We start from the raw sequence: 27,798 nt of genomic DNA, 5'->3' as shown, positions 1-27,798 counted from the left end.
GTTGTTTAAGTAAATAACACACTGGAATGATGCTGGAAGGACAGAGTGTGAACACATGCTTGAAGGTTCAGCTTCCTGTCCATTCTGAGCAACAACATCTCTACAGCATAATGGTGTGGGCTTCACAATGATGTACAGAGTAATGATTTACATGTGGGCCAGAAGAATATTTAGGACTGACGCACATGTCAAATGTTTTCTGAGTAAAGGAAACCTTGATTATAGAAATTTTACTTTGAAAGGCATACACATTTTCAAACTTAAATCTACCCTCCTCTCATGCTTTGAGGCCCGACTCTTTGTAGGATCAGTAAAATGTCTGACTTAAAAAAAATATGTGATCAAATGATTTTTTTCTCTTATGGTTCTATGTCACAGAGCAACACAGGACAAACAACCACACATCTCTCTAAAGTAGAATTTAGAGAAATCAATCCGTCATGTTTTTGTTGGTTTGTACCTGGAGAGATCCCACAAATACACAGGAAGAACATGCAGAAAGACCCCAGGCTGGGATTCAAACTCAGGACCTTCTTGCTGCAAGGCAACAGTGCTACCACCAGCACCACTGTGCAGCCTGAGATGGAGTATACATCTAGAAATATCAGATGTAGTTGATGTTTATTTTCCGGAGATGTCAAATATTCTCACTATTCCCGTAATAAAGAAAATGTAATAAAATTGTAAAGGTTTTCTTTTATAGGACTGAAAAATATAATTAGGTTTTGGTTACAGAAATTTAGACCAATACATGGGGAAAAAAATATATTTTTTTAGAAAAAGAAGACAGACAAGATTACAGGCAGCAAATAGTTGTTAGCTGAAACTATTAGATAAAAAAACAAACTGAAATGGGATTTCAAAATACTTTTCATTTTTTCATACACATTGACATGCAGCTTTACTTAGATTCACAATCATGATGAAAACATGTTTTCATGCTCCAATCATGAAACATGCTCCAATCTGATGTTCTGCTGGACAGAACAAGCAATTTAAAAACAAAGTAAAATGTATTTGATTATGCTAAACATTACTTAAGCTTAAACTATATGCATTAAGTAATTTGTACATTTTAAGATAAAATCACTTTAAGTGTTTGTAATAAAGGTATACAGGGTTACAGCAGCATTAGCAAAGAAACGTCTTCACTGTCACACAACATGGTTTCATATAATGTTTACGACAAAGTTTGGGTTTTAGTTCCGTATCATGTATTTTTATAGCACCAGTATTTAGACCCAAAACTACCACACAAACCCGTGCATTAAACACAGAACATAAAATCAATCAGGACCTCGTGGTCAGGTGGATCAAGTATTTCTGTTATCGTTTAAATTAAACATAAATGCAGCTTGAGCAAAAGCACCAAAAGTTACAGTTTCTACAGTTTTGATTTCCAAATTTCTTAAATTCTAAGATTTATTTGTCCATAACAATGTAGGATCTGTGCTTTACATTGTAGTTTAATGTTGGAAACTCAGACATTAACCTATAATCAAAAATAAAGAATCAAAGATATGATCAAATATAATGTGCAATTCATCTTAAAGAAAAGCTTCTCTCCTGATGAAGGGGGAAGGATCAACGTCTGGCACAGATCCTCTTCGCTCCACAACTGAAAGAACCCAACTTGACTTGAAAATATCCATTTAACCAGCTGCTGTGAAGGTGATGTATTCTCCGTCAGCGGGGGGCTTCAGAGCAGAGGAGCTATCCAATCAGCATGAGGGTTAATCTTTCTTCAGGCATCAGCTGGTTTTGCTGTAAAAATACAACAAAATTGGCAAACTTGTTGCTACAGTAACAAATCTGTACTCCAAACTGAACTAACTGAAGGAATTGGAAAACGTTGCCGTTTAATTTGCAGCATCTGTTCGACATAACATAACAGAAGCAGATTTTACATCACCTCTGTTAAAGCAGGATTCACGGTAACAGGATCGGTAAATTGGTGGTCTGAGCATTAGTGGGCAGTTGTCGCCATGACGACCGGTGTCTTTATGCATACACTGGACCACTCGTGACTGTAGACCCTTTCCGCATGTGGATGAGCACTGAAATGGCCAGAGAGTCATCCATTATGTTACATTCATTTTATGTTTAACTGTTGCTGAAAAGCGAAGCTTACATAGAACAAAATAAAATTAGATGTTGCTTCAACATTTCTACATAATGTTCTTTTCTCATGATGCATCTGTTTTATGAAATGCAGCAGCAATATAACATGATGCCCCATAATATGATGCAGCCACCCCCGTATCGTTCAGGTCAGATGTTGTTCTCATGTTTACTTGCGTTCCTGTTTTTCCTCAGTTCCACTTTAGTTCTATCAAACAACAAAACATGTCTCCAAATATGAAGGTCTCTGTGGACATTTGCAAACTGCAATCTGTTTTTCTTGTGCTTCATTTGCAGTAATGGCCTCCTGCTCTCTGTGGCCTTTCAGCCCATGTTGCTACAGAACACGTCTCTCTGTGGGTAATGTCTCTGTCTCACTGGCTTCAGCAGCATCTTCACAAGGTCTTTGACTTCTGATCTGGGGTCAGTTATGAATTCTACACTAAAGCAGGTTCATCTCTGGGACACAGAGTTCTACTTCTTCCAGAACGCTACGATGGCTGGCCTTTCCTATCACGACTAGAACTGAACAGGTGTACTCCACACCTGTGAGCAGCTGGATGACCACGGCACGTTTAAATGTTTACTGCACCATGGATAGATAAGTATCTAACAGCCATAAAAACAAAGTGGTTCAGTGTAATAGTGATGCAAGTTCAGACATTTAACTTGGAAAATCTGCTTAAGAAAATCTAAGGCAAAGCGAGGAATAAAGATTGTTTTTAAGTTGCCAGCATTCTCCCAGACAACAAGAATACCACAGATCTTTGTTGATAAAAGACCAAATGTTGCTCATGAGAAATGATTAATACCAGTGTTTACTGATCCAGCTGCTCATCATTAACTCAACTTTAACCATACACTAAATATGTTGACTGACATTCATACCTTGGACCAGTCTCCAAACCTCCATTCAAAGCATTCTACGTCTTCCTCACAGGGTTCTTGTTGACTGGGCTTGGAATCAGGTTCACATCCTCCATCTGGGCTTCTACACCGCACTGTCCGCGTGCGAACACCCCGACCGCAGGCTGATGAACACTGGAAATGGTAAGGAAAATATTATCAAAGCATAAAGGACATACAACATTTATATATTCATAAAGTTCCAACAGCAATATACTAAACTATGTGACACTCAACCAGCATTCAGCCTTCAGGAGGCGTTTCTACTAGGAGACATAAAGACCTTACACCAATAGAAGGTTCACAGTCTGCTCAGACCTTCCAAATCCACCCTAGACGGCTATGAACTGTTTAAACATAGATTATTTAGTATTTTTAACAAATATTGAACTTAGCTCATTAAACCTGCTGTAACAATCTAGTGTAAATTCTGCATTAAGTAGCACCAAAGAGTTCCTCCTCTCCCCCCACAGAGTGTTGGACTACCTGTGACCAGTCTGAGGCCTCCCATGCTGGAAGGCAGAAGTTTCCCTCACAGTCCTGTTGCCCCACAGGTTTGCCCCCGTGGCAATCCCTGTCCTTGGCGTGGATGAGTGAGCCATTTAGTGAGGAATAAACACAAGACACCTGTCTCTGCTGGAGACCGTTACCACAGGAGATGGAGCAGGGCCCCCACTCACCTGCCACCCACCTGTGGAGAATATCTCAGCTTTTATTCTTTCACTTCACATTTTGAGTAACTGAGTCTATGACACATATGATGTAACTTCTCATCAGGTTTTCTATGCAATCTCAGTAATCTTGTAAATACGGGAAAACGTCAGTGACTAACAGGTTCAGTTTAAAACTGAATGATGTTCCTGTTATTACTGACTGATCAAGGCAACTCTAATCTAATTGGTTTTTATCTTTGGTTTAAAGAAACTCTTTGTTTTCTAGAAGTTTGCTCCAGATTAGAGGAGCAGAAAAACTCAATTCAATTCAATTTCCTTCTATAGAACCACTTTACAACAAACACCGTCTCAACTCAAGGCACTTAAAAAATTCAATTCATTCAGACATACATTCAGTTAATCCTATTTATCATCAAGTACAGTTTATTATTACAGGTAGATTAAAAGTTTCTATGAAAACCCAGCTGTTTGAGTCAACCACTGACTTCTAATAATATCATTAATAATAAATTATTAATTATAATAATTGCATCAAATGTCAAACATTGATAGAAAACAGAATGACTTCAGAATGTAAATATCTCTACTGTAAATGTTTGGCTGCAGATGTTTAAAACTGTCTAGTCCAGTGGTGCCCAAAGTGGGTCTTGGAGGGCCGGCATCCTGCATGTTTTAGTTCTCTTCCTGTAGTAACAACCTCCTCAGCATGTCAGTATTCTTCTTAGGTCATCTAATGAGCCATTATTGGATGCAGGTGGTTAAACCAGGGGGAACTAAAACATACAGGGTGCTGGGCGGCCCTCCAAGACCCACTTTGGGCACCACTGGCCTAAGATGTCTAGGTGTGTGTGTGTGTGTGTGTGTGTGTGTGTGTGTGTGTGTGTGTGTGTGTGTGTGTGTGTGTGTGTGTGTGTGGTTGTGTGGTTGTGTGTGCGTGTTCGTGCGTGTGTGTGTGGGACGCTGACCTGTACTGGCATGGCAGAGTGTTGCAGCGCTGCACCTTGGCCTGGGGCCGGGTCTCAGGGTGACAGTACTTATCACTGACAGCCTCCATGCTGTTGTTGACTGTCCTCATACAGGAGACCGCTGTGCTCCTCTCACCTGCATGAAACACAACCATGGGTCAGTTCTCCACTGGTTCTGCAGTCTACAAAGTACCAGGGAAGGTTTGTCTGGCCCAAAAAATGAATACTGAGTATAGGATTGAATCACTAACAAATTATGACGAACAAAATGGAATACTGAAAAACAACTTTAGACTATTTGACTTATTAATAAAAACAAAAACAAATGAATATGGATAACAATGAAATCCCCACTCAGCACAGCATCTGATTCCTGATGTCAGGTCTGAAGATGATAACCAGACCCAGACAAACCCCCCACTTAAACAAAGAGACATTAACAAATCTGTAGATGTGTCCAAGCCTCGCTTCAAGCTAGACAAATGATAATGTGATTCAGGATCTTCACTGTATGACGACGAAGTGAGTATATGTGAGAAAAAAGAAAACTGAAAGAGCGAGACAGAGCAAGGAAAACTGGGAGAGCAGATAAGAACACGCAGTTTGGTTCCAGCTCGTTGTTTGAACTCTGCCTTGGATGCAGTCACTGCAAACACATGGCAGCATTAAAGCTTTTATAAAAAATGCTTTTTACATATTTGTTCATTATGTCATTATGTCGTGACAGATAATTTATGGGGAGGGTGGGTGAGTTCCTCTGTCTTCTCCCAGTGTTCCCAGTACAGGATGCAGGTCTTAACGCTGTCAATCACTCTCGTGTTCACCATCTGCCCCTTGTTTTCTGCTACTCTATAGCTGGTTCACCACAACATAGCCTGCCACAAATGCTAAAGCTAGTCAGCATAGCCACCTAAGACAGTGGATACCTTTGGGCGCCACTGGTCTCTGCTGGAGACCGTTACCACAGGAGACAGAGCAGGGCCCCCAATCACCTGTGGAGAATATCTCAGCTTTTATTCTTTCATTTCACATTTTGAGTAACTGAGTCTATGACGCAACTTCACATCAAGTGAAGCCTCAACGTAGCCTGACAGAAACACACAAGCAAAAGGAGAAGTTGTTTCTCCTCCATTGGCACAGTGAGCAGCATTGCCTGACAGCTCTAAGCCCAGCCTCCTGGCTCTGATTGGTTGTTTTTGGTCGGCATTTCTTCAGACACCAATAGTAGCTCAGGGAGGAGGAGGAGCTCGAGCTTTTCACTGATTATCTGCCTCATACATTCACAACATGCTTACAGTTTTAACATATATGCAAACAAAAAACAAAAAAAAACATATGTCTGTCAAGGTTATATACGTAATGCAGCAAAAAACAATAATAGTCACACAGGCCAACCTTTCAGTGAGAAGCATTTTCAATCAATTATTTAACTGATCTATCTCAGCCCAGACATTTTACTGAGGTCCTGATGGAATATGGATTCAAAAAAGGAGTGCTAAATTGCATGAGCAAAAAAACCCCCAAAAAAACACCAAAGAAAACGTGCGTATTGCAACTGTGAAAGAACCTGAAGGAGAATGAATACCTTGGCATGGCTGTGTGAATAATGTTGAACTCTTACCTCCTCCACACTGAACAGAACAGTTCTGCCAGCTACTGTGAGCCCAGACATAGAGGTACTCTGGTTCGGTCTGTTTCTCATTGCTCCGGTCCTGGCTCGTGTTCACAGGTATGGTGTACTCATAGTGGATCCCATAGCTCTGATCGTGAAAGAGCAGGACCTATGATCACAACAAAAGAAACTGAAGAAGGCTCAGCAAGCCTTAATGGGCCAGTGACATTTATTCTCCTCATATTGTCCTTTGCTGCTAACCTTGAAGCCTATTTCACTCGTGGATATGATTTTTTTATTATTATAATACTGATTCATGTAATGTCAATTTATTTCAGCCAGCTGTTGATCAATAGTTAGATACATCCATTGATCATCTATACCCGCTTATCCCTAGAGTTATGGTGTGTGGGGGGTAACCGCCTGTCCATTACAAGACAACACAGGAAAAACAACTGTATATACCCATACCTAATGCTCAGCTCACCTACATGACTCCCTCTATCAGTTTTTTGACTGAGGGAGGGAGAACCCACTCTTACCCACCTTTAAACTTAAGTTTCATATTTAGTGAGAGGCTATTGCTTCAACAAATCTTCTTTAACTAAATATAAACACAGAGAGTACAATTTTGTCTCCAGACATGTGTAACCCACCCGCTCACTGGCCCACCTTACCATTAGGTGTAAGGGAGTTTTAGTTGGCCCTTTAGCAGAAATCTTCTCCCACAGTCCTCTTCTAACGTATCGCACCATGGTCCCAGCCAGCTCAAAGTCTCCCGGAAGCTCAATCTTCCAGTCGCTGTTGATGGATCTCTTGCTGGAGTCCTTAAGAGCTATAGGAAAATTATAGATTGAGTTTTCTGAATAACATATATTTAACATTTACACACAAAGAAGTCAGTATTTGTTATTCGTTCCATCCATAAGACAAGGGAAAATATGTTTTACCTATCTGTTCAAGTACAGATTTAAAAGATATATTTGTGGTGAGTGATCCAAGACATGATTACCCAGAAAGCTATGTAAAGGTTTGTCCTCCATGACTTTTATCCTCCATGCTCCTGCAGGAATCACCACAGCCTCAACGTAGCCTCACAGAAACACACAAGCAAAAGAAGAAATATAAATTAACTGAAGTGAATTATTGTGTAGTTTAAACACAGATATTGGTTTGTTAGTTTTGAGAAAGGAAGAAAATGGTCATCTCTTTACACTTTTGCCACATGCTGCTCAGTATATGGGACTGCTGCAAAGTCAGCAGCTGCATTTCTATTAACCATAACATTTTGCAAATTGAAATTACAAAAATAAATTTGCTTCTTGGAAACACACCAATTTAAAAAAAAATCATGTTTTTGCTAAAAGGTTTTTGTGATAGTATGAGATGGTTTTTCAGCCGTATCAAAATAGCTGTCAGGTGTGTGAAAAGTAATTTGTCAAAACAAGAGCTGGCTTTTCAGATTAAAAAAAGGTCAAAGATGGAAAGTATTGTGTGAAGTTGACCCCGTTTTAAATGCATGATAGAGGTCTGATACTAAAACTGACACGCCTACCCATTCCCTTGGTGTAGTTGAAGTCTCCTTTCACAATTTTACAGGAGTCCCCATGTCCATTGCAAACACCACATGTATCTTCCTTTGCTGAGGAGCCAATGATGCCGTCACAGCCAATTTTCTGTTCATAGGGGGAAAAACCAACAGTCACAAGGGAGAAGTTAGAGTCTCTACAAGTTCATGTGTGAATAACCAGAGACAACGTATTTGCGGCTAAACCGTATTCACACAGTCTTCACAAAGAATTAACAGTTGTCATAATTTAGGGTTAATTTAAGACATAATTACATAATTTATCTCTGTTTTTCCTGAACTATACCAAGCCCTTCTCTCCCCCAACATGGTTTGTCTCTTACCTGACTGGGTTTAGTTTTAGTCACATCTGTTAGTTCAAGATCTAAACGTTCCACTGAACACTGGGACTAAAAATCCGTTTATTCCTGGTACAGGTGGCTATGACTGACTGAGTGCAACTTCAGAGAAGATAGTGAAATCTCCAGTAGAACGGTTCTGGTGCCTAACTGTTGTATTTTTGATGTAGCTGGTTTGTAAATTAGCTAAAAATCTGTTTGTTATCTCATTTATAATCACAGAAAGTTTAACTTGTGGCTTCAAGTAGTGTGGGTTGAACAGGCACCTACAATGACACTGGATAATTACTCCAACCGTTTGAAACTCTGGCACTTTATTCATGCAAAGCATCATGGGATATGAGAATATGTTGGATACCTTACCCATGTCCTCATCAGCAGCACAAACTAGAGCTGTCATGTTGATGCGTACCTTACAGCTCCCTTTAATGCAGAGATCTGACTCATAAGGCCCACAGGAAGTGCCATCAATAACTTTGTCAGCCATCAGGACCGGGACATCATGACCCACCGGGCTGCAGAACAACATACATGGCTTATCTGCTCATCCACACACAAAGACACACACAGCTCAATTTTAGCAGGATAAATGAAAGATGAACATACAAATAATAATGTTAAACTACATTACTATGAATAGCTATAAAAAGATAACAGCAGCAGATGAAAACTGACAGTCTCTGTTATGCTACACATTCTTGCTTTTTTTTTGGACTAAGCTTAATTAAGCTTAATTCAGTAGATCAGGACTTTGTAAAAAAAAAAATGATTTAAATACATTTTTAAAACTTCTGACAGAAAAAGCTTTAAACTATAAACCCTTCCTTCCTGCAGTGCACACTAACCATGATGACGTTTGTTTTTGTGTTTGTTTCTCACCATCATTAATGAACGCAGTCAGCACTCTGCCCTTTCTTTTACTAGCATGTTGGTCATAGGAAAGACACTGCAGATCTCTGAAACTCGGGGCCCCTTTGGGACATGGCTGGCCTTGACACGCCTTGTGCTCCACACTGGCTTCTGGACAGTGCTGTCCATCAGGACCGGGCCTAGAGACAGAAGGAGTCAAAGTTATCAATTATATTTAGTTGCTGTCTCCATCCTTTTAATCTCCTGCAGTATGGGTTTTTAATACTGGGAATAATACCAGGTTTTAGTTCGTTTGACTCTTTTTAGCTGGTGACTGCAATATAATGTATAGCAGAAAATAAACACATATGCACACAGAAACATACGGCGGGTTGTCACACTTCCTCTGCCTGAACTGGACCCCAGTACCACAGGTCCGACTGCACATGCTCCACTGGCTCCAGGGACTCCAGTCTCCATCCACATGTTGGGGGATGGGAGCCTTACTGACACATTGTCCCCCTCTGCACCACTATCAAGGAAACATTCATATTTCACAACTGTGTTGAAGTCAGAAATGTCAAAACATTGCACATCCTCTGAGAAAAGGTTCTGTGAAATGATGAGAGGAACATTTGGTGGATTTCTGAGGATCTTACCTTGTCTGTTCCACACTCTGTTCCTTCCAGAGGAGGATCGAGTTTTGTCTTACATGAAGGATCTCCATCTACTAAACACCACAGGCCAGCACACATAAGATGCTGAAGAACCATCAGAGACACACAATAGACAGCGGGGATGTTGTGTTAGAGCCAGTGGAGTCAAAATTGGCAGACATTGCTTCTGATTCATTTTTATTTCATTTTCAATGTAATTTTTTAAAAGGGGCAATATTATATGCTTTTTGTAAAACAATGAAGTAACTATGTTACCTTCAGTTGTTATGAAAATGCTGCATATATCAAAAATGATTTAAAAGACAATGAATATGATGCCTTAAAATTGGACCTCTGTCTCTTTAAAAAGCTCCTCTTTCCAACACTCTGCCTTCAACATGTCATTATGCTGTTTACAACTGTTCAGCAGACTCTCAGTTCCTCCAGGTGTTTGCTAATTGCTGCAGCCGCTAGTCTGGGGGAGCTGAGTGGGGAACGGGTGGGGGCGGGAGCTCGGCTGGGGAGTGAAGCTCCAAGGCGGAGCTTTGAGTGTAGGCGGGGCTTTGTGCGAGCAAACGTTAAGGCACCCTGAATGGTTGCCATGGGAGATTCAAGGATTCTTCCGACTTTCTTGAATGAATCAAAACAACACTGCATAAATGTGTTTGATAAGGGAATAATGTTATAACATGATATAAAGCTCATGATATATCATTTGAACTTAAATGACCCCAACTGGGTCACAAAAATATGGGGAGGGGAGTGGCTGAATCTTGCTGCAAGGCATTAGTGTTACTAAGAGACCACCACACAGATCCCCTCCCACCCCCCTCACACACACACATTTTTATTGCTAAATGTCAACTGACATACAGTTGTAAATGATGGCGGAATCAGTTGCATGTAGTACCTCCATGTCAGGGCAGGAAGTGGAATTGATTCCGAACAGGATCTGGCATTGCTCGTCCACACTGTAGTACATCCCTGGAAGCTTGGAAGACAGGTGCATCCTGTAGGGCCTACTAGGGTCTGTGTAGTGTAAGCACATGCTGGCTCCAGATCTGTTTCAGTGAAAGCAATACTCATGTGAGGAATAGAGTCCAAAATATATGTTTGCAAATCTATCCTTGTTTTATTTTGAGTGGTGGTTTTGAGTTGTGCACTAGCTTGTAAGGTCCTGAAGCAAACAATCACTAGTGAGAGACACTTTCTGACCTGAGGAAGTTCTGCAGGTCGCTGCTGCTGCAGGAGGACCATGACAGGTTGTTTGGGTTTCTGCCTTTCACCCATTCACCAGACATGATGTGGGAGTGGCTGGTGCAGTTAGCATGGTCGTCATCATGGCTCATCCCCATGCTGAGGGGGGATCATCAATGCATCACAAAGTGGTTAAAGAGGAACAATCCCAAATACCTGAAATTCTCTTTTTATGAGATATAGCTTTAATACACTTACCCCACTTACCTTTCTGTCTATTTACTTCAGACTAAATTTTCACCCTTCATATTATTCAGTGTTATTCAGTTTTATTTCTTCATCATTTTCTCTTTTCCTGTTTTTATCCAGTTTGCCTTTTTCTTAAAAGCCCAGCAGTCTTCTAATTTCCCTCTAATTGAATTTATTATTCACTGTGACACTTCAGAATGTGTCAGCATCACTTCAACAGATGTGGGCTTTGTAATGAAAACAATCTTCTGTGTCTGTTCGGGATTGAATAGGAAACATTATGTATGTTGAAAATGTATTTAATTTCAACCACATAACAACCTAACTTTGACTTTCTCCTAAACCCCACAGGGGTAGAGTCTCTGAGGATGTGTTTCTATTTTGATGTTTTTCTTCTTACATAATGACCCTGTGGAAAATCTTGTGGCTTCTCTACTCATGCATTACCTTCAGTTTATTTTTAAAATAACCTGGAAGAAGGTTTACTTTTTTACTGACTGGGTGAGCTTCTAAAATACTGAAACATTGTAGAACATAGCTAACAAACGTCTTGATTTGTCTTGTAACACGTGAAAAAATGTGTGAAACTCCATGTTAAACTGAAAGCTGTTACCCTGACCGGCCTTTCCTTCTGATGTCTCCATGCAGAAACACGCTTCACACAAATTATACTGTATACTCCCAGGTGAAAAAAAAGTATACTTCAGTATACTAAATTTTAACATACTTTAGTATACTTTTATCGATGTACTTAAACTGTACTAATTTGGAACAACTAATTTTGTGCTTAGTATTCTTTAGTAGTATTTAAATAGTATTAAATTACAACTAATAGTATATTTTAGTATACTATACGTACTTTTTTGGAACAACTTCAAGTGTACTTAGTGTACTTAAAGTATACTTTTTAAATATAATATTTCAGAGCTTTATTATTATAGTTTGATATAATTATTATATTTTGAGTGTGATAATTCTTTCTCAGAATTATATTAAAATTATATATTTAATATACTTCAAATATATTTTAAATATACTATTAATATACTACTAATGTATTTAAATTACCCTTAATTTTTATTTTTGATTTCCTGCTACTGATAATAAACTGCAATTTTAATTACTCGTGAAAGTGTTTATTCCTACGTACCTATTTTGTAAATGACATGCATAACTACACTATAATACTTACATTGTTTTAGGCTACAATTACATGAAAAGATTAATTACAGAAGATGTTCAAGGTAATTCAAATATTTTGTTTTATTACCGACATTTTAAAATTGTCAAATTTTACTCACAACTTAATGAACTTTACATAAATTATCAGTTTACACATCAAAAGTGAACACAATGAACATGAAAATTTAAGTGTGACAATAAAACATGAAAGTGAGGATCAACGACAGAACATTCCCGTTCACTGCACCTTACAGAAACCTACAAAAAAGAACAATAGAGCAATTAAACAGAGAAAGCATTTGTATTTTAAAGAAGACAGAAAAAATGGCAAATAAAAAAATAATACTTACAATTTTAAGATGTTGTGGACTCGCCATGTATGTGACATCATAAGAACTGATGATGATTGTGACCGGATGCCTGGGGTGGAAAACATTTCTGGGTGTCTTCTTTGCCTGTTTATGTTAGAAGTAGAAAACAAATAGTCAGCAATGTCATAGAGTCAGTTGATGTTGGCATTAACTATGAAGCTGTTTTAAGTGTGGACTTAAGAAGACAAACTACCTTAAAATCTTTCCATCCATGATCTGAACACACTGATCCTTGCAGGGTGGTGAGGGGGGCTGCTGGTGCCCATCTCCAGTAGCCATCAAATGAGAGGCAAGGTTCACCCTGGACAGGTCACCAGTCCATCACAGGGCCATGAAAGTCAACAACAAATAAAAAAAGAAAGATAAATGTTAGATTAACAAGAAGAGAAAAATTATTTCCAGTTACCTTTAAATCAAATCATGTTTATTAAGCACTTAGTGTTGGTAACATAGCAGTTTTTGTTGTTGAAAATGTAGCTATCTCCTCATTGAATAAAAACAAACTTACATCATGAAGACAATGTGAAGGTTCATCTTCAGAGCTGGTTGGTGATCTGGTGGAGTCAGAGCTTCTTCTGAGACAGAAAGTCTTTAGTTTCCTAACACCTGATTTYTCTGGCTTCCTCTTTCATCTTCATTTGCTTAGACTGCAAACATATGTTGAAGATAAAAACATTGATGAATGAGTTAGAACAACAACCTCACAATATCAAAGTCTCTCTGTCTTATGGAGCTTAATTAAAACCAGGTTAGTTTATGAATTATAAACTAACCTGACGTATGATAATGAAGTATAAGTCGCAACAAACAGCCTCCATGCAGTTACAACATGAAGCTGAATGATTGCTATAGTAATAATCATACAAGTCACAATAAAATTGATAAAATAATTATTTAAGAAACCAACGTAAGTTATATATCTTTACTGCACTGTTTMTAATTAAATGAAGATAATTAATAAGCAAACTTACCACCAGCTAGCAACACTTAGCAGCCTTCATCCCTCCGGGCTCCTTTTGTGACACACATTTCATTTCCATCGGTTGTTGTCCCGTTGGGCTGTCGTCTAACTCGGACTAGGACGACACCAGCTTGAATTTACCAAAATTAGTAACTATTGTCAAGGCTTCTCTCCTCACCGGTATTTCATTTGGAATAATAAGGACATCCTATATAAGAAGAAAACTATATTTTTTGATTCCTGGTTTACTCATAACATTTTTCTGGTTGACCAATTGTTTAACAGTGATGGCTTATTGAGTTATGAAGAATTTCTCTCCAAGTTTAACTTTCCTGTCTCTCCTGAAGAATATGCAAAAGTTTTTGGTGCCATTTCTACAAAAATCTGTATGTTATTCCAGCAGAAGCCGAGAGTCGGTTATTATTCTCCCATTTTAACTCCCATTCATTCTCCTGTTGGCAAAACATGTCTTAAACTTCTTCCTCGTAACAATAATAAATCGATGAGATCCCTGTTTCAGAGAGAAGTTACCTCTGCTCCTGTAGTTGTACCATATTGGAATCGTTTTCACATTAATTTATCCTAGAAATTGACCTGGCTGCTCCCAAATTACTTTCTTCTCACTAACAAGGTAAAAGAAGTGTCTTTTAAACTCATACAACCAATCTACCCCGTTAAAGTCTATCTACAGAAGTTCAACTCTAACATTGATGTAAACTGTTCCTTCTGTGACATTTGCCCAGAATCAGTCACTCATTTGTTCTGGTTGTGTCCTTACTCTAAAGTATTTTGGCAACATTTTTGTAACTTTGTTGACTCAAAAATATCAGCAGGTTTTCATTTATATTGGAAAAATATCTTGTTTAGATTTAAACAAAATGAAAAAATGAATTTGAAAAGTTTCTTTATCAATTTATTACTTCTTAAAGCTAAATTTCACCTACATAAATGTAAATTTTTGAGAAAAAAAACAGACTTTTGAGTTTTTTTGATTGAACTTAAACATTATATATTTACAATTCAACCTTCAACTAATCAAAAAGCAAAAACAACAATATGGACTTGCAATCAACTTGGAATTTTGGATTATTTCTTATATAAATTCACTGTGACATCTGGCACATATACCACAATTTGTACTATTTTCTTTATGCAAGATTACTTTGACTAATTTTCTTGTCACTATTGTACTTTATGTTCCCCCTGGCAATTATATTTGTTTTGTTTTTGTTTGTTTTTTTCTAATATGTACACAGCACAGTTCTATATTGTTGTTTACAAGAAATAAAGTTAAAAAAAAAGTAACTATTGTCAAGACCCTCTCTACTTTTAAGGCAATATTTTGCGAGTAAAAATGGTGAATTTGAACTGTTATCTTCCCTGCGTTCAAGTTTTTTCTTCTCTTTGTGGCGTTTTTTAAATAAATGAAAGTGTGGAATACCGCCACCATCTGGTCTGGAGTGTGAGCTGTAGCTAATGCCGTTGATTATAAGGTTTTACATCACACATCTGAAAATTGATTGGATACTTTCTTAAAAATTACATTATGACTATCCTTTTTTTTATTGTATGCAATTTTAATAAATAGTAAACGATTATTAAGGCACTTAAAAATGCATACATATTCATTCATAATTTGTTCCTTATACTTTTATTTAATATATTAAAAGTGTATTTTGGTACAATTATGTTTAAGTGTGTTTAAAGTACTAATTTCGAAATTGGTACGTTAGGTAAATTGTATTATTATCAACTATTTGTTATACTTTCATAATGTTCTTACATTATGTACTCTTATTTGTTTAGTCATATCTTTTAAGAAATGTTTCTGTATTGTTAATTATTCTGATTTCCTTTCTCAGAGGGCCTCTCTGAAGAAGAGCAGTGGCAGCAGCTCTTCACAGAACGCCCTGCTTTTGACCTCTTAGATAGCTGTAAAACTATTGCCGTGAAGATGTACAACTTGCTCTGTTTGACCCTGTGTCAGGTACTGGAGAATCTAGGTTAAGATAGATTGTGTTGTTAGTTAGTGACAATCATTGGCGCTGTAACTTGTGATGAAGTGTTTTTCCCCCCTCCCTTTAGAGTTACAGCGCTCTCTGTGATTAGGGATCCTAAAGACAATAACAAGAGAGGGGCAGGCAAATGTGCTTTCAGAGCGGTAGGAGATTTGTAACTGAAAGCACATCTCTGTCTGTTCTCCTCGCGAGTATTCAGAATCAAACTTTCTCTTGTCTTTCCTGTGTTATTTAATCTGTGTTAATAGGTGTCAACTCTGACAGTACAAGTGTATTTTTAGTATACTTCAGATATACTTATAGGTAGTACACTTAATAATTAGTATACTTAAAGTGTACTTTCACAAATTTAAGTGTGTTTGAAGTATAGCCTACTAAAGTATACTTTTTTTCACCTGGGCTATCACACATTGATTTCAACTTTGGGACATAATCACATACTATAAGACATGCCGTGTTCAGAAAGAGATATTAAAAAGGTATTTTATATTTTAGTCTTTACTTCCAGCATACTGAACTCATACGTTTTTCCTGAAGTTCATCTTTTATTTACGCTGCAGCATTATGACATTTTGTCAGCATTGCTACAAACAAATAACAAAAAGACTTTTCATTCAAAAAGCATGACATGAATCTGGGCACCACCTACTTGTGACCGAGCTCATGAGCAATGGTGAAGGCCAGATTAAGTCCATTGTCCTCTGCTAATACACACTTCCTCTTTGCACTACAAGCACCGCCCAGATAAGCCATACCTGAAACACAAAGGAATTATCAAGTGTGAAAGCATCTTAGTCAACATGTTGCAGGGTCATAACGTCGGGTCATCAATTATAAACCTTTTTATTGAGCGGATCACAAATGGGAACAAAATGAACCACATAAAGAATGCAAATGATTAAATCGCATTCTGGAAAGCTATCCTTACTTTGTGAAACAGTTAGGATGCCCTATGAGAGTCTGAGTGTTTTTCTGTCATATATGGACATATAAGTATTTAACATTGAGTCGTACAATATCGACAAATTCAAGAAATATAAATAACAAAAACAGAGGAAAGTATCTTTTAAATTTTTCAGAAAAATTTACACAAAAAAAATATTAATATATTTTGTGTGTGTTTCATTTTATGTAATCTCTGTGCTCAATTTTAGTTTAGACCCTGAAAATACTTAGTGACTATGTGAGTAACATAATCACATAGACACTATGTGATTATATAAATTGTTATTACTAAAAAGAGACATAAGTTTGTTTCAGTGTATTTTATTTACTGGGAATGGCGTTGAAATTTTCTTTATTTTAAGAATTCCATATGAGAATTGACCTTGAGAGAAGAGGAGGTAAAACATGCTCACCGACTGTATCACAGGGTTCATCTTTATGAACACAGAAATCAGTCCTGAGAGACCAAACAAAGAAATTACAACACTGAGTTATTAAAAACAACAAGTTAAGGTTTAAGACAAAGTAAACAAGGATTTGTGAAAAGCTGTAAAGTTGCAAATTGCTTTATACTAATAGTGTTGATAAATCTCAGTACTCAACTTCTGCCAGAGGCAGAATGGTTCAGGAACAAGATAATCAAAATTACCTTAAAAATGCCTGAATATTTTTAGCTGAGCTGTTGCGCAATTTTAATTAAGCAAAAAATCTTTTTTAAAATAAATTGATAAAACGACATCCCGCTTTTCCTCTAAATTACCTTTTTGCCCTATTATAAATCACCAGCACAGAGAACCAGTTTCTTCCATCAGTTTATCTAACATCTTTCAATCAGTGTCTCACATGTTGCTGGCCCAACAGACAGTTGCAAAAAAAAAACTGGAAAAAAAAATTCATTTTTTTCCACAAACTGAGAGAACATTTGTAAATTGGACTATGAATAATTTAGTGTTACTGTTTTTGTTGATTATCAAATTAAAATTCACTTGTTAAAGTCCCATCACTATTTTTCATACTTCCTGTATCAACACTAGTTGCAGCCATCGGCCATTACTAGAATCAAGAACATCAGCAAGTTCTTGAAAAGTTGCAGTTTCAATACCACAGACATTTCCCATGATTCCTAGAGCTTGATCATTTAAACAAGTTTCCAGTGGTGCTGCCCCTCCACCATGTTGCTGAGCACTGGCAGTCAGCTGGCTGAAAAGGAGCTATCACTCTTCTCCCCCACATGTAGATTTTAATTATTATTACAATCAAAGCCATCCATTGCATAAGAACTAGAGTTCATCCTCATCCCTTTTAAAATAGCGCTGACTGAAAAACAACAGCTGGTAAGTTCAAACCATCTGGAGGTTTGATCTTCATTTTGTGAGAATCTACCAGATGTGTTGAACAAATGGAAACATTGCCATCTGTTGGTGTCTGTCTCTGTTTTTGGCTGCTGCATCAAGACTTAATACAACAGAAAGGAGACTTCTAGTGATCTATCTTTTGGAGTAGGTGTAGACTGCATACCTGGTGACCAGAACAGCCGTGTCCACTGGAGGGACGTCGTACCGTCCACCTGTAATGTGGTTGGTACCGAGGTACCGAGGAACTGAGAACTCCCGATGTTGCCACTGACAAAAGCTCTCTAGAGACCTCTGTCCATGGTGGCTTATCTTTAGTTTTTCCTGATGACATAACAGGTACAAGAAATATAAATAACAAAAACAGATATAAATATAAATATATGTAACAATAAATAACAATCTTATTTATTCCTGACATATCCATAGCTTCAGTCATAGTATAGCTTCAAAGAAAAACAGAAAACTGGAAGCAATAACATTAGAAGCTAAAATTATTATTAGCACTTACCCCCTTGTAGTGTTTTTCTACAAATGTCCATAACCATGATCACACACCAAAGTACTAAGGATGTTAAAGTTGTAAAAGGAGATGGAAGCAAAACTTACCGGTCTGTTGTGAAGCAAAACCAGTTTATTGACTTTTATGTTGACCTTAACTCCCAGACTCTTGTGTTGGAACATGCTGTCAACCTGATAACAGTGAGGGAGAAAGCTGAATGTTTTACTTCTTTATAGCTGTGCTGTAAGGCTGAACATGTTTGAACATTATTTGATGTAATTTCCATCATCAGGAAAGCTGACTTTCTGGTAGGAGGATAAACTACTTTTCTCAGTTTATAATAAAAATTATTGTGTTTTCTGCCTAACCTGAGCTTAAATGTGTATTGGATCAACCTTTTGACTGAAATGCCGTAACTTTCCGTTAAATATTCTGATTTGACTCAAAGTCCTTCCTGGAATTCTCACCATATTCATGATAGTAAGCAGGAATCTTTGTGCCACTTCAGCACCGTGGTACTGCACCATGTTGAAGTCTGCCACTACCACGGTCTCCAAAGTGTATGTTTTGTGTAAGTTCATGGTGTTCCTCTTGGTGCGATCTTCTTCACCCAGTTTCGATTTCTTCTTCTTTTTCTGCCCTGCAACAAGCAGGGAGAAATACAAAGATTAGACACAATATGTGAGACAAAAACTGCTCACCAAAACATCCGAAGCACTGAATCTGGGATATGTTTTCAATCAATGACAAACTTTTAGTTTGCAATCATGTTGAGATTTCTTCAGATGCAGACAATACTGTGCTGATTCATGGCCATTCACATCTTTATGGACCTTATTTTAAGGAATGGTTTACAGTCATGTGTGTGGAACATCAGACATCATTCCACAAGCGTTGCTCACTATGTGGGGAGCATAAAATTGTTGAAAATGTTTGGGTATGCTGAAGAATCTAGAGTTTCTTTCACTGGAAGTAAGAAGCTGAGCCCCACTTGTGAAATCAGCCTGACACCATGATTCCCCCTGGACCAAATGTCACTTTTAGCAAAACACATTCAGGCAGCTGCCTTCTCTTGGAAAATCCAGACCTGTCCATTGGAAAACTCGATAGAGAAGCTTGACTCCCTAATCCAGATCAAATGTTCCATCGGCGTTTAGTCGCTGGAACATTTGATGGGACATGCCATGATGCTTGGCATTGTAAAGCCACACCGATGCTTTATATTGAACTCGGTGATGCAAGGCTTGGATGCAGATGGAAACCATGGAAACCAGCTTTATAAGACTCTCTACAATGGTGTGTAAGTCACACACTGCAAAAACAATAAATCTTACCAAGTATTTTGGTCTAATTTCTAGTGCAAATATCCTAGTAAACTTCAAATAAGACAAACTAATGTACACATAACTTTTTAGCAAGATATAGAGGCTTGTTTTAAGTAAACAATTTCTTAATTGTCATGAAAATGTACTTGTTCCATTGGCAGATTATTTCACTTATAACAAGACATTTTATTTAATTTATTTGTCAATGTAACTAGTACTTTTTTATCACTATTAAGGAATTATTTACTTAATAGTAAATATTAAAAAGTTATATTGAAAAAGTTATTTTAATTTAGTTTGTCTTATTTGAAGTTTACTGAGATATTTGCACTAGAAATTATACTAAAAATACTTGGTAAGATTTTGTCTTTTTGCAGTGCGTTTTGAAGGACTGCAGCCACTAATTCTGTAAAAAGTAATTAACCTCTAACCTCACATCTACTCAACCCATGAGTGATTTTATATGGACTTCTGGTTATGTTAATACGACCAACAGTTGACTGAGAAGCTTTTAGTTGTTATGAAATTTCACCACTAAAAGTAGACTCATGTCAACGCATCATTCAATGAGATGGAAAGTTTGGAGGACACAGTTTGCATGCCTTAGGACTGTATTTTATACACCTGTGGGTGTATAAAAGAATAATGATTTGGATGTATAAACCACCACTTTTGGTGATATGCTGTATGTAGAAAATCAGATAAAGCATATCATAATCCAAAAAGCTCTCGATTTGGGGTTCTTGTTAGTAATCATTGGAAAGGCAGGAGGCAGACATTTTTAAAGATAACATGTTAGGAGAGAATTTGTTCAAAATTAAAAAGAAAATACAGACTGTGTAACTACTTGTCCTGTTGTTTTTCCCATTAATGTACAGCTCTGTAACAACTCAAGAAAAATACAGATGAAAACAATTCACTTCCTGAGTACTAAAGTTGATTTCTATTTGTATTCTAACACTACATGTTTTTTTTTTTTTGGCAAAAATGCTATAAAAATTATCATTGTTGCTGTTAAGTAACAAACAAGGACATATCAGCCAGCATCATGGAACTGTAAAAAAGAGACAGGAGGAGAAAGAAATGAAAACGGAAGAAGAAGGACAAGGAGGAGAGTAGAGCAGGACCCAGTAAAATAGTGCCAGGTGAATGTGCAGTGTGTGGGACTGGGTTAGCATGGCGCCTTTCATTAACCTCTTAAAATCAAAGGTTTGTGCTCCAAACTTTTGCTTTGTGACATCTGAAAACAATCTAAAGCAGTTGGACTCAAACTCCAGTCCTGAGGTTTGGTGACATTTAAACGTCTCTCTGCTTCAACAAACCTGGCTCCAGTATGAAGAGCTCTGTGTAGAGCCTGGCTGCATGCTAGTGAGACAGTTTTTCCCATTTATTTCCAGGTCATACCTAAAAGTTGCAGGATTCTGGCTCTCCAGGGACACAGCTGATCTAAAAATGATTAATGCCCCTTCCTGATGTAATAGGTCTGTATTCCTAATATTTGGTTAGATTTTTATTAGCTGTTTATTTGATACAGTTTTGACTGATTGTTGGTGGCTATGGAGTCAGGTAAAAGGCCTGTGTAAACCCGGCTCCTGGGCTGAACGTCAGCCCCAGTCGGCTCCTTCAGCGTCTGGGTGTCTCTTACCTTCTGCAGTCCCACAGTGGATGGGCTGGCTGGCACATTGACCAGTGGAGCTCTTCGGTGAGCACCGGTGTCGGACCAGCTGGTGCTTAATTCCGGAGAAAGACTGCGATGGATCATATTCACCCACAGGCTGGATGAACAGGCTGTCCTCCCCAATCTGAATTAGCCCAGTCTGTGCAGAAACATGCATCAAATGAAAGGTCTGCAATGTGGAGATGCTTCTGAGGAAAAAAGCCCTGGAGCTGTCGGTGCACCTTCTTGTTTCTGTCCTTTAATGTAGCAATATTTGAACTTTTTTTTTCCAAAGAAAGTGGAGTAGTTGTTAGCACATGTGCCTCATAGCAAGGAGGTCCTGGATTCAGATCCCAGTGAGGTTCTCCTCTGAGTACTCCAGCTTCCTCCCACCATCACAACGCATGCATGTTAGTGTAAGTGGCTGTTCTAAATTCTCCCTGGGTGTCAGAATACGTTGGTCTGGTCCTGTGAAGCCCTGATGGAGTGAACACTTGTTAACGGTGTACCCCACCTGGCCTCTCAGCGACCCAGCAAGGGTTAACTGTACAGTTTATTAAATGGGTAGGGAAAAAATGACACATATTCATACTTTGTGCATTTATGTCTCAACAAAGCTGTAAGTTGAGCTTCAAAATGTAAAATGAAGAAACAAAATGAGACAGGAGCAAAAACGGGCTGGGGATTTAGGCTTTACAGTCAAACAGGCTTTTCATCAGCTGATTAAAAGTTTAAGATCATTACCAATGGATAACAAAATACAAACCAGAGCTAAAACATCTTTAGTGGGACCTCCATGTCATTGAAAGTGATTTTGAACATCACTGGGCCTGTCCGTCCGCTTTGAATTAAAACTTTTTCATCTGACAAATTTCCCTTCCTTTTGTTCCTGTACAAAATCTGTAGCAGAGACCTGATCCTGATTCAACCAAAACGCTTCTCCACAGCACATTGACTGCAACTAGAAATTATGTCCATAAATATTATATTGCAAAAATTACTGTTTTCCCATCTCAGCAGGAGTAAATACTTGCAGAAAGACTCGCTCATACATTTAAATAATCTACTATGTTCATAGATAGAAAGTCTGTCTGCATTTGCCATCAGGGGTCACCATGACAATGTGAATGACTAACACAAAATGACCTGAGACAAATTTCTGGATTGATTTCACCTTTTTAATAATATATTCTTAAAAATATAATCAGCTGATGAACACTAAGTTTTTCAATAATTTGCCTATCCAGTCTCTGGTTCGTTTGAGTGTGAGATTACACATAAACCCACACATGTCTGCAGTGACATCCAATCCAACAATGATCTGATTTCCAATTAAGACTGGAAATCATCAATTACATTCTAGATATGACTGACTCCTCCAGATTTACGGGAAACAGCAGCTTTTCTATTTTGGCTCCATCGTTGTTAAATGAAGACATTGAGGAGTTCTCTGTGTGGCCCTGCTCACTTTAGGTTAGATTTAGGACAAGTTAATCCCACAATTCTCCAAGCCCAGAGTTTTAGATTCATAGTTAGACTTTGCTTATTTCATAAAATTAGACAATCTTAAAAGATAGTGAAACTTAGCTGGAATGCTCCAAATGTTAATATTTCATCCAGTCAGAGGAAACAAACATGTTGGTAAAATAAAAGATTACTTTAAACCCAAATCTGACAGAGATATGAAAAATTTGATGTTTAACTATATATATATATAGAGAGAGAAACATATACGCATTACAGGTTAGCCTGTAACCACATCATCTGATTTAAGATGGAATTCATTGATTAATTTGAACATCATGACACCTTATTAGCTATCTGAAAACAAAAGATAGATTTACCAAACCGCCACAGGAGCTTAGTGATGCCAGAGAGTCTGTATGGTTGATGATAAAGCCAGAGTAAAAACAAAGCTGCTTCATGGAAAGATGTTTGACTACTACACTTTGGTTTCTGAGCCTCTCCTCTATTACAAAATCTCTTGAAAGAATTTTGCGGTCTCGTGTTAAATTAAGATACAGACTCCTTCCAAAAGCTGACAGCGACACAATAACGTTCTCTGCCTCAGAATGTTCTTTACTCGAGAAATCCAAGGGCCACTGATGATGGCGCCGCAGCCTGTAGGCGGGATCCTCAGACAGATACGTCTCCTGGCTGGATAGCAGCCTGGGAATCACCTCAGCTGTTTCCACATCAGTTTGAGCTGTGGGCAGAAACAACGTCCAGTTAAACACTGCAGCTACATATAGGCTAGCTGGTAGCTTTGCCTCAGAATGCCCAGCTGAGGATTATCTCAGATAGGCATTCTGTAACAAGTAGACATTAAATTCATTGTTAGCATTTAAATACATAAAAGTCTTCTCTCTTTCTCTTTTCTGTAACCCTCCACACCCTCACCTGCTTTGGTTTTTAAACTGTTCTCCTGAAATCAGGTCCTAAATGACCTTCCAGCCATTTGCAGCAAACAGTGATATGCGATATATTCAATAATTTAAAAAAAATTATATATATAAATTGCGACAGACTGGCGACCTGTCCAGGGTGTGCGCCGCCTCTCGCCCGAAACGTTAGCTGGAGATGGGCACCAGCAACTCTCCCGACCCCACTGAGGGACAAGGGTGCAAGAAAATGGATGGATGGATGGATATATATATAAATATAAATCATTTCTTAAAAAATAGTGGTGCTGTCAAAGTTAATGTATTAATTGCATGTAAACTCAAATTCATTTTAAAGTGGTTAATTTCTTTTGTGTAATTAACGCAAAGGCTTCTACAGATTTTGGACCTTAACTGTGGTTCTATGGGTAGAGTAGTCATCTTGTGATCCAAAGGTTGTAAGTTTGATTCCAGCTTCCTCCTTCCACATGTTGATATGCCCAAAACTACTGAGTGGGTGAATGTGACTCTAGTGTGAAGTGCTTTGAAAATGACTGGAAACACTATGTAAGTTTAGTCCATTTGAACGTTGTTTCTCTGTGAGGCTAATCTTTTTATTCTGTTATTTCATTGATTGTTTTTCTTTTTTCTTTTTAATGTGATTTGTATTTTAAGTCTGTAATAAAATCTATCTATCTATCTATCTATCTATCTATCTATCTATCTATCTATCTATCTATCTATCTATCTATCTATCTATCTATCTATCTATCTATCTATCNTATCTATCTATCTATCTATCTATCTATCTATCTATCTATCTATCTATCTATCTATCTATCTATCTATCTATCTATCTATCTATCTATCTATCTATAACAGCTCCTTTCTGGGTGCAGCGCTCTGAGCAGCTGTTAGAGCCACACACAGCTGACAGGAAGAGAAACAGGGAAAACAAATTTGAATTATTTTACTGCTGTACACAAAAAAGCATTACTGTATATGCAGCTATTCACTACTGAAGCAACACTACACTTCCATAAACAAATAAAAAATGTGAAAATATGAAAGCAACAAAGACATGAGAAAGGATCCTCTGTTCAGCCTGTTTCATCTGTCCTGCTTCAAAACTGATTGACTTTGAACAGTTAAGTTAAAGTCTGTTTATCTAAAATAATATTTAGCTTAATGTGAAAAGGTTCTGCAGACTTTTGGTTTTAATAAGTTCCTTCTGATCTTCCACAGGAAAACAAAAGCTGTCATGGCTACATGGGTCAGATGCCTTTATAAAGTCTGACATTTTTCTTATTTTTAGGGGTTTGCATCAAATAAAAAGAAGACTGAATACAGCACAAAAACAAGTCTGATTCGATCTTTCTGCAGTCTGCCTTTGTCAATTTTACTCCATGATAGGAAAAACAATGTTATCTTGTATGTCCATGAGTTCTTCTGGCAATTTTTTTACAGAATCTTGATAATATTTTTCATATTCAGTGATCTTTCATACTCAGCAGCAGAGCAATATTTACAGTATTTGTGTCCCACTGGCATACACAATCTCCAGAAATGTGAAGAGGTGAAATTAATCCAAGATGATCTGGTAGCTTTGCCTCAGAATGCCCAGCTGAGGATTATCTCAGATAGGCATTCTGTAAGTAGACATTAAATTCATTCAGTGGGAAGTTATGTCCAAACTTTCGACAGGTTGTGTACAATGGTTTGCTTTTACACAAATATCTGACTTTTTTGTTTTATTTACAAAATGTGCTTAATTTATTGAGCAAATAAAAAAATAAATCATCCAACTTTTTTATGTTTTTTTATATAGGAGACAATGTTGTGCTGCATAGCAAAAAAAAAAGTTTTGTTCCTTCATGCCACAGTCTAGAGGACAGAGCCCCCAGAGTCTTCAAGCCTATCGACGTCCCTGCCTGACAGAGGGGGACAAAAAAAAAAAAAAAAAAAAGGCTAGCTCGGATCCCAATGACGTTCAGGCCGGCTTCTTCAGAAACTTGTACAACCTAAACCCAGTGTGCGGCTGAAAGGTCCGAACAACGAATAAGAGCGTTTTGTTCAGCCATACAAACCAAAGCGATCCGGGCCGACGGTAGAGAGCTCTGTGTGTTTCAAACAAAAACCGGTGCTTCGCAAAAAAAAAAAAAGAAACGAAACGAAAAATCTGCAGCCCGACGTTTCCAGACTTCTGTAAACCGCAGCTTTTTGTTAGACTGCTGATCAAACCCGCGTTTGGTCTAACGGGACAACCGAAAGAGAATCACTTTGTTTTATAGCAGATTGACTTTTTCACGCACACACACACAAAAATACAGGTCAGAACTTACCCGTCAGTCCGATGCAGAGCAGACAGAGGAGCAAAGGGGGGACATGTCTGTAGCGCATGATAACAACTCACAAAACGGGACTGATAGGTTTTTATTGTCCGGTACGTGTTTAACCGCTCACCGTAACCATCCAACGGGATAAGTTTTCCTGCGCTGAGGAAAACGGTTTAGTAAGCAGACTGGACCCGCCTCCAGCCAAGGAGCAGCCCCGGTTATGCCTCCTAATTCACTGCTCACTTTAAACCTGCAGTGGATGAGAAAAATAAATGTGCTAAACTGGCCTAGATTAAATCTCAGCATATTTGATGCTGGAGTAATCATCAGTAATCTGAGGCTGGCTAATGATTATTTAAAGGGGCAGTGTTATGTGTTTTCCAGGCACTTATTGTGTCATTTTAGTACAATCCAGTAACTACAGTTACCTTCAGTTGTTGTAACAGTGCTATGACTTAAAAAAAATTGACTTTGTAATTTAATGCCTTGAAATTGGGCATTAAACAAGATTTCTCAAACATGCATGAAAAAATCAAGGCAACACTCCGGGTATGCTTATGATGCAGGAATAACATAACATGATGTAAAGCTCCAAAAAGTTGGTTTTACATAATACTGTCCCATGACCTGAAAACTGCTGGTTAGAAATATCTATAGTTCCAGTCGCTCCAGTTCGTCGCTCTGAAGCTGACAGAAGTTCAAGACTGCTGGCTTCTCTGTCAACAGTCTTGTAGACTGTCTTTTTCATTGCAGGCCTTATGAACTTTCTTCGTCCTTTATTTCTGTTTCTTGCCCTCCTCCTGAAGCCCCTCCACTAACCCTAGTTGGAATGTTTTTTCTTTATATATTTTTTTTTTTCAAATATAAAAAAACTGTTTTTTTTCTCTTGAAACTTGTCATTCATGCTTTTCTCCTTTACTGGTATCTGAAAATACTTATTCTTTTTGCCCATATGGTGGCACTGTTGTCATTTCTATAAGAAATTATTATACTTCTTAGATTGACATCAAACTAAAGTGATAAAGCAAAACTGTCAAATAATGTATAGTCGAATTAATTATTCTATGTGTGATTGCTGATTCTTGTGTTTCATGAGTTTTAGTTGCACATAAAATGAGGAATAACACCAGTAAAAGATTTAGCCTGAAAGTATGTCAAGAACATAAAGGCTGCTTAAAATATTGTCTGATGATTTCCTTGTTTTATTTAAAAAAAATAGTATGACAGATGAGACTGATGAACTGGTGACCTGTCCAAGGTGGCCATGTCTCTTGACCTCTGGAGATGGGCACCAGCACCCCTCACCACACCACTAGGGATACGCATGTAAGATGATGGATGGATGGATGGATGACAGATGAGAGAAAACCACAGCTGTTACTCCACATGAACCACCAAAACAAACCATTATACATGCACTTTTTGATTGTAGGTTTTAAAAAGTAATTATTTCATTTTTAAACAGTCACTGAGAAAACTGTAAAATGTGACCATTAGTATAGAATGCAGTCTTTCCATACATCCTGGGTATTTTGTTCTTTGCCATTTTGTACATTTGCAGTTTCAGTGGTTTCATATCTAATTTTATGTTCTGACAATCCAGAATCCACTGG

The 27,798-nt window shown here is 37.8% G+C and overlaps 1 protein-coding gene across 1 annotated transcript; it reads right to left on the bottom strand.

Moving 5' to 3' along the window:
- Positions 1 to 676: 676 nt before the first annotated feature.
- Positions 677 to 26,334, bottom strand: adamts17 (ADAM metallopeptidase with thrombospondin type 1 motif, 17). Its single transcript, XM_008404939.1, has 23 exons — positions 26,192 to 26,334; positions 23,313 to 23,674; positions 21,457 to 21,628; positions 18,954 to 19,126; positions 18,594 to 18,677; positions 18,151 to 18,308; positions 17,046 to 17,089; positions 16,337 to 16,442; positions 10,925 to 11,065; positions 10,620 to 10,770; positions 9,713 to 9,814; positions 9,440 to 9,585; positions 9,084 to 9,253; positions 8,617 to 8,744; positions 7,834 to 7,954; positions 7,291 to 7,371; positions 6,956 to 7,113; positions 6,288 to 6,447; positions 4,667 to 4,802; positions 3,514 to 3,718; positions 3,010 to 3,162; positions 1,913 to 2,057; positions 677 to 1,764 (listed from the first exon to the last, which is right to left on the bottom strand). Exons 1-23 carry the CDS (start codon positions 26,247 to 26,249, stop codon positions 1,745 to 1,747), a joined length of 3,174 nt encoding a protein of 1,057 aa, XP_008403161.1. The 5' UTR covers positions 26,250 to 26,334; the 3' UTR covers positions 677 to 1,744.
- Between the last annotated feature and the right edge of the window lie 1,464 nt (positions 26,335 to 27,798).

This window comes from Poecilia reticulata, linkage group LG3, assembly GCF_000633615.1.
Source record: "Poecilia reticulata strain Guanapo linkage group LG3, Guppy_female_1.0+MT, whole genome shotgun sequence".
In the NCBI taxonomy this organism is placed as follows: Eukaryota; Metazoa; Chordata; class Actinopteri; order Cyprinodontiformes; family Poeciliidae; genus Poecilia; species Poecilia reticulata.
This window is presented reverse-complemented; position numbering and strand designations above follow the sequence as displayed.

Bases quoted from the DNA above. Each gene is read 5' to 3' on its own strand.
- adamts17 (XM_008404939.1), bottom strand. From the start codon at position 26,249: ATGCGCTACAGACATGTCCCCCCTTTGCTCCTCTGTCTGCTCTGCATC. The intron at 19,127-21,456 runs GTAAGAGACACC...TGCTTGTTGCAG, and splicing joins CCACTGTGGGACTGCAGAAG to GGCAGAAAAAGAAGAAGAAA. The intron at 6,448-6,955 runs GTAAGGTGGGCC...TTGTGATCATAG, and splicing joins AAACTCCCTTACACCTAATG to GTCCTGCTCTTTCACGATCA.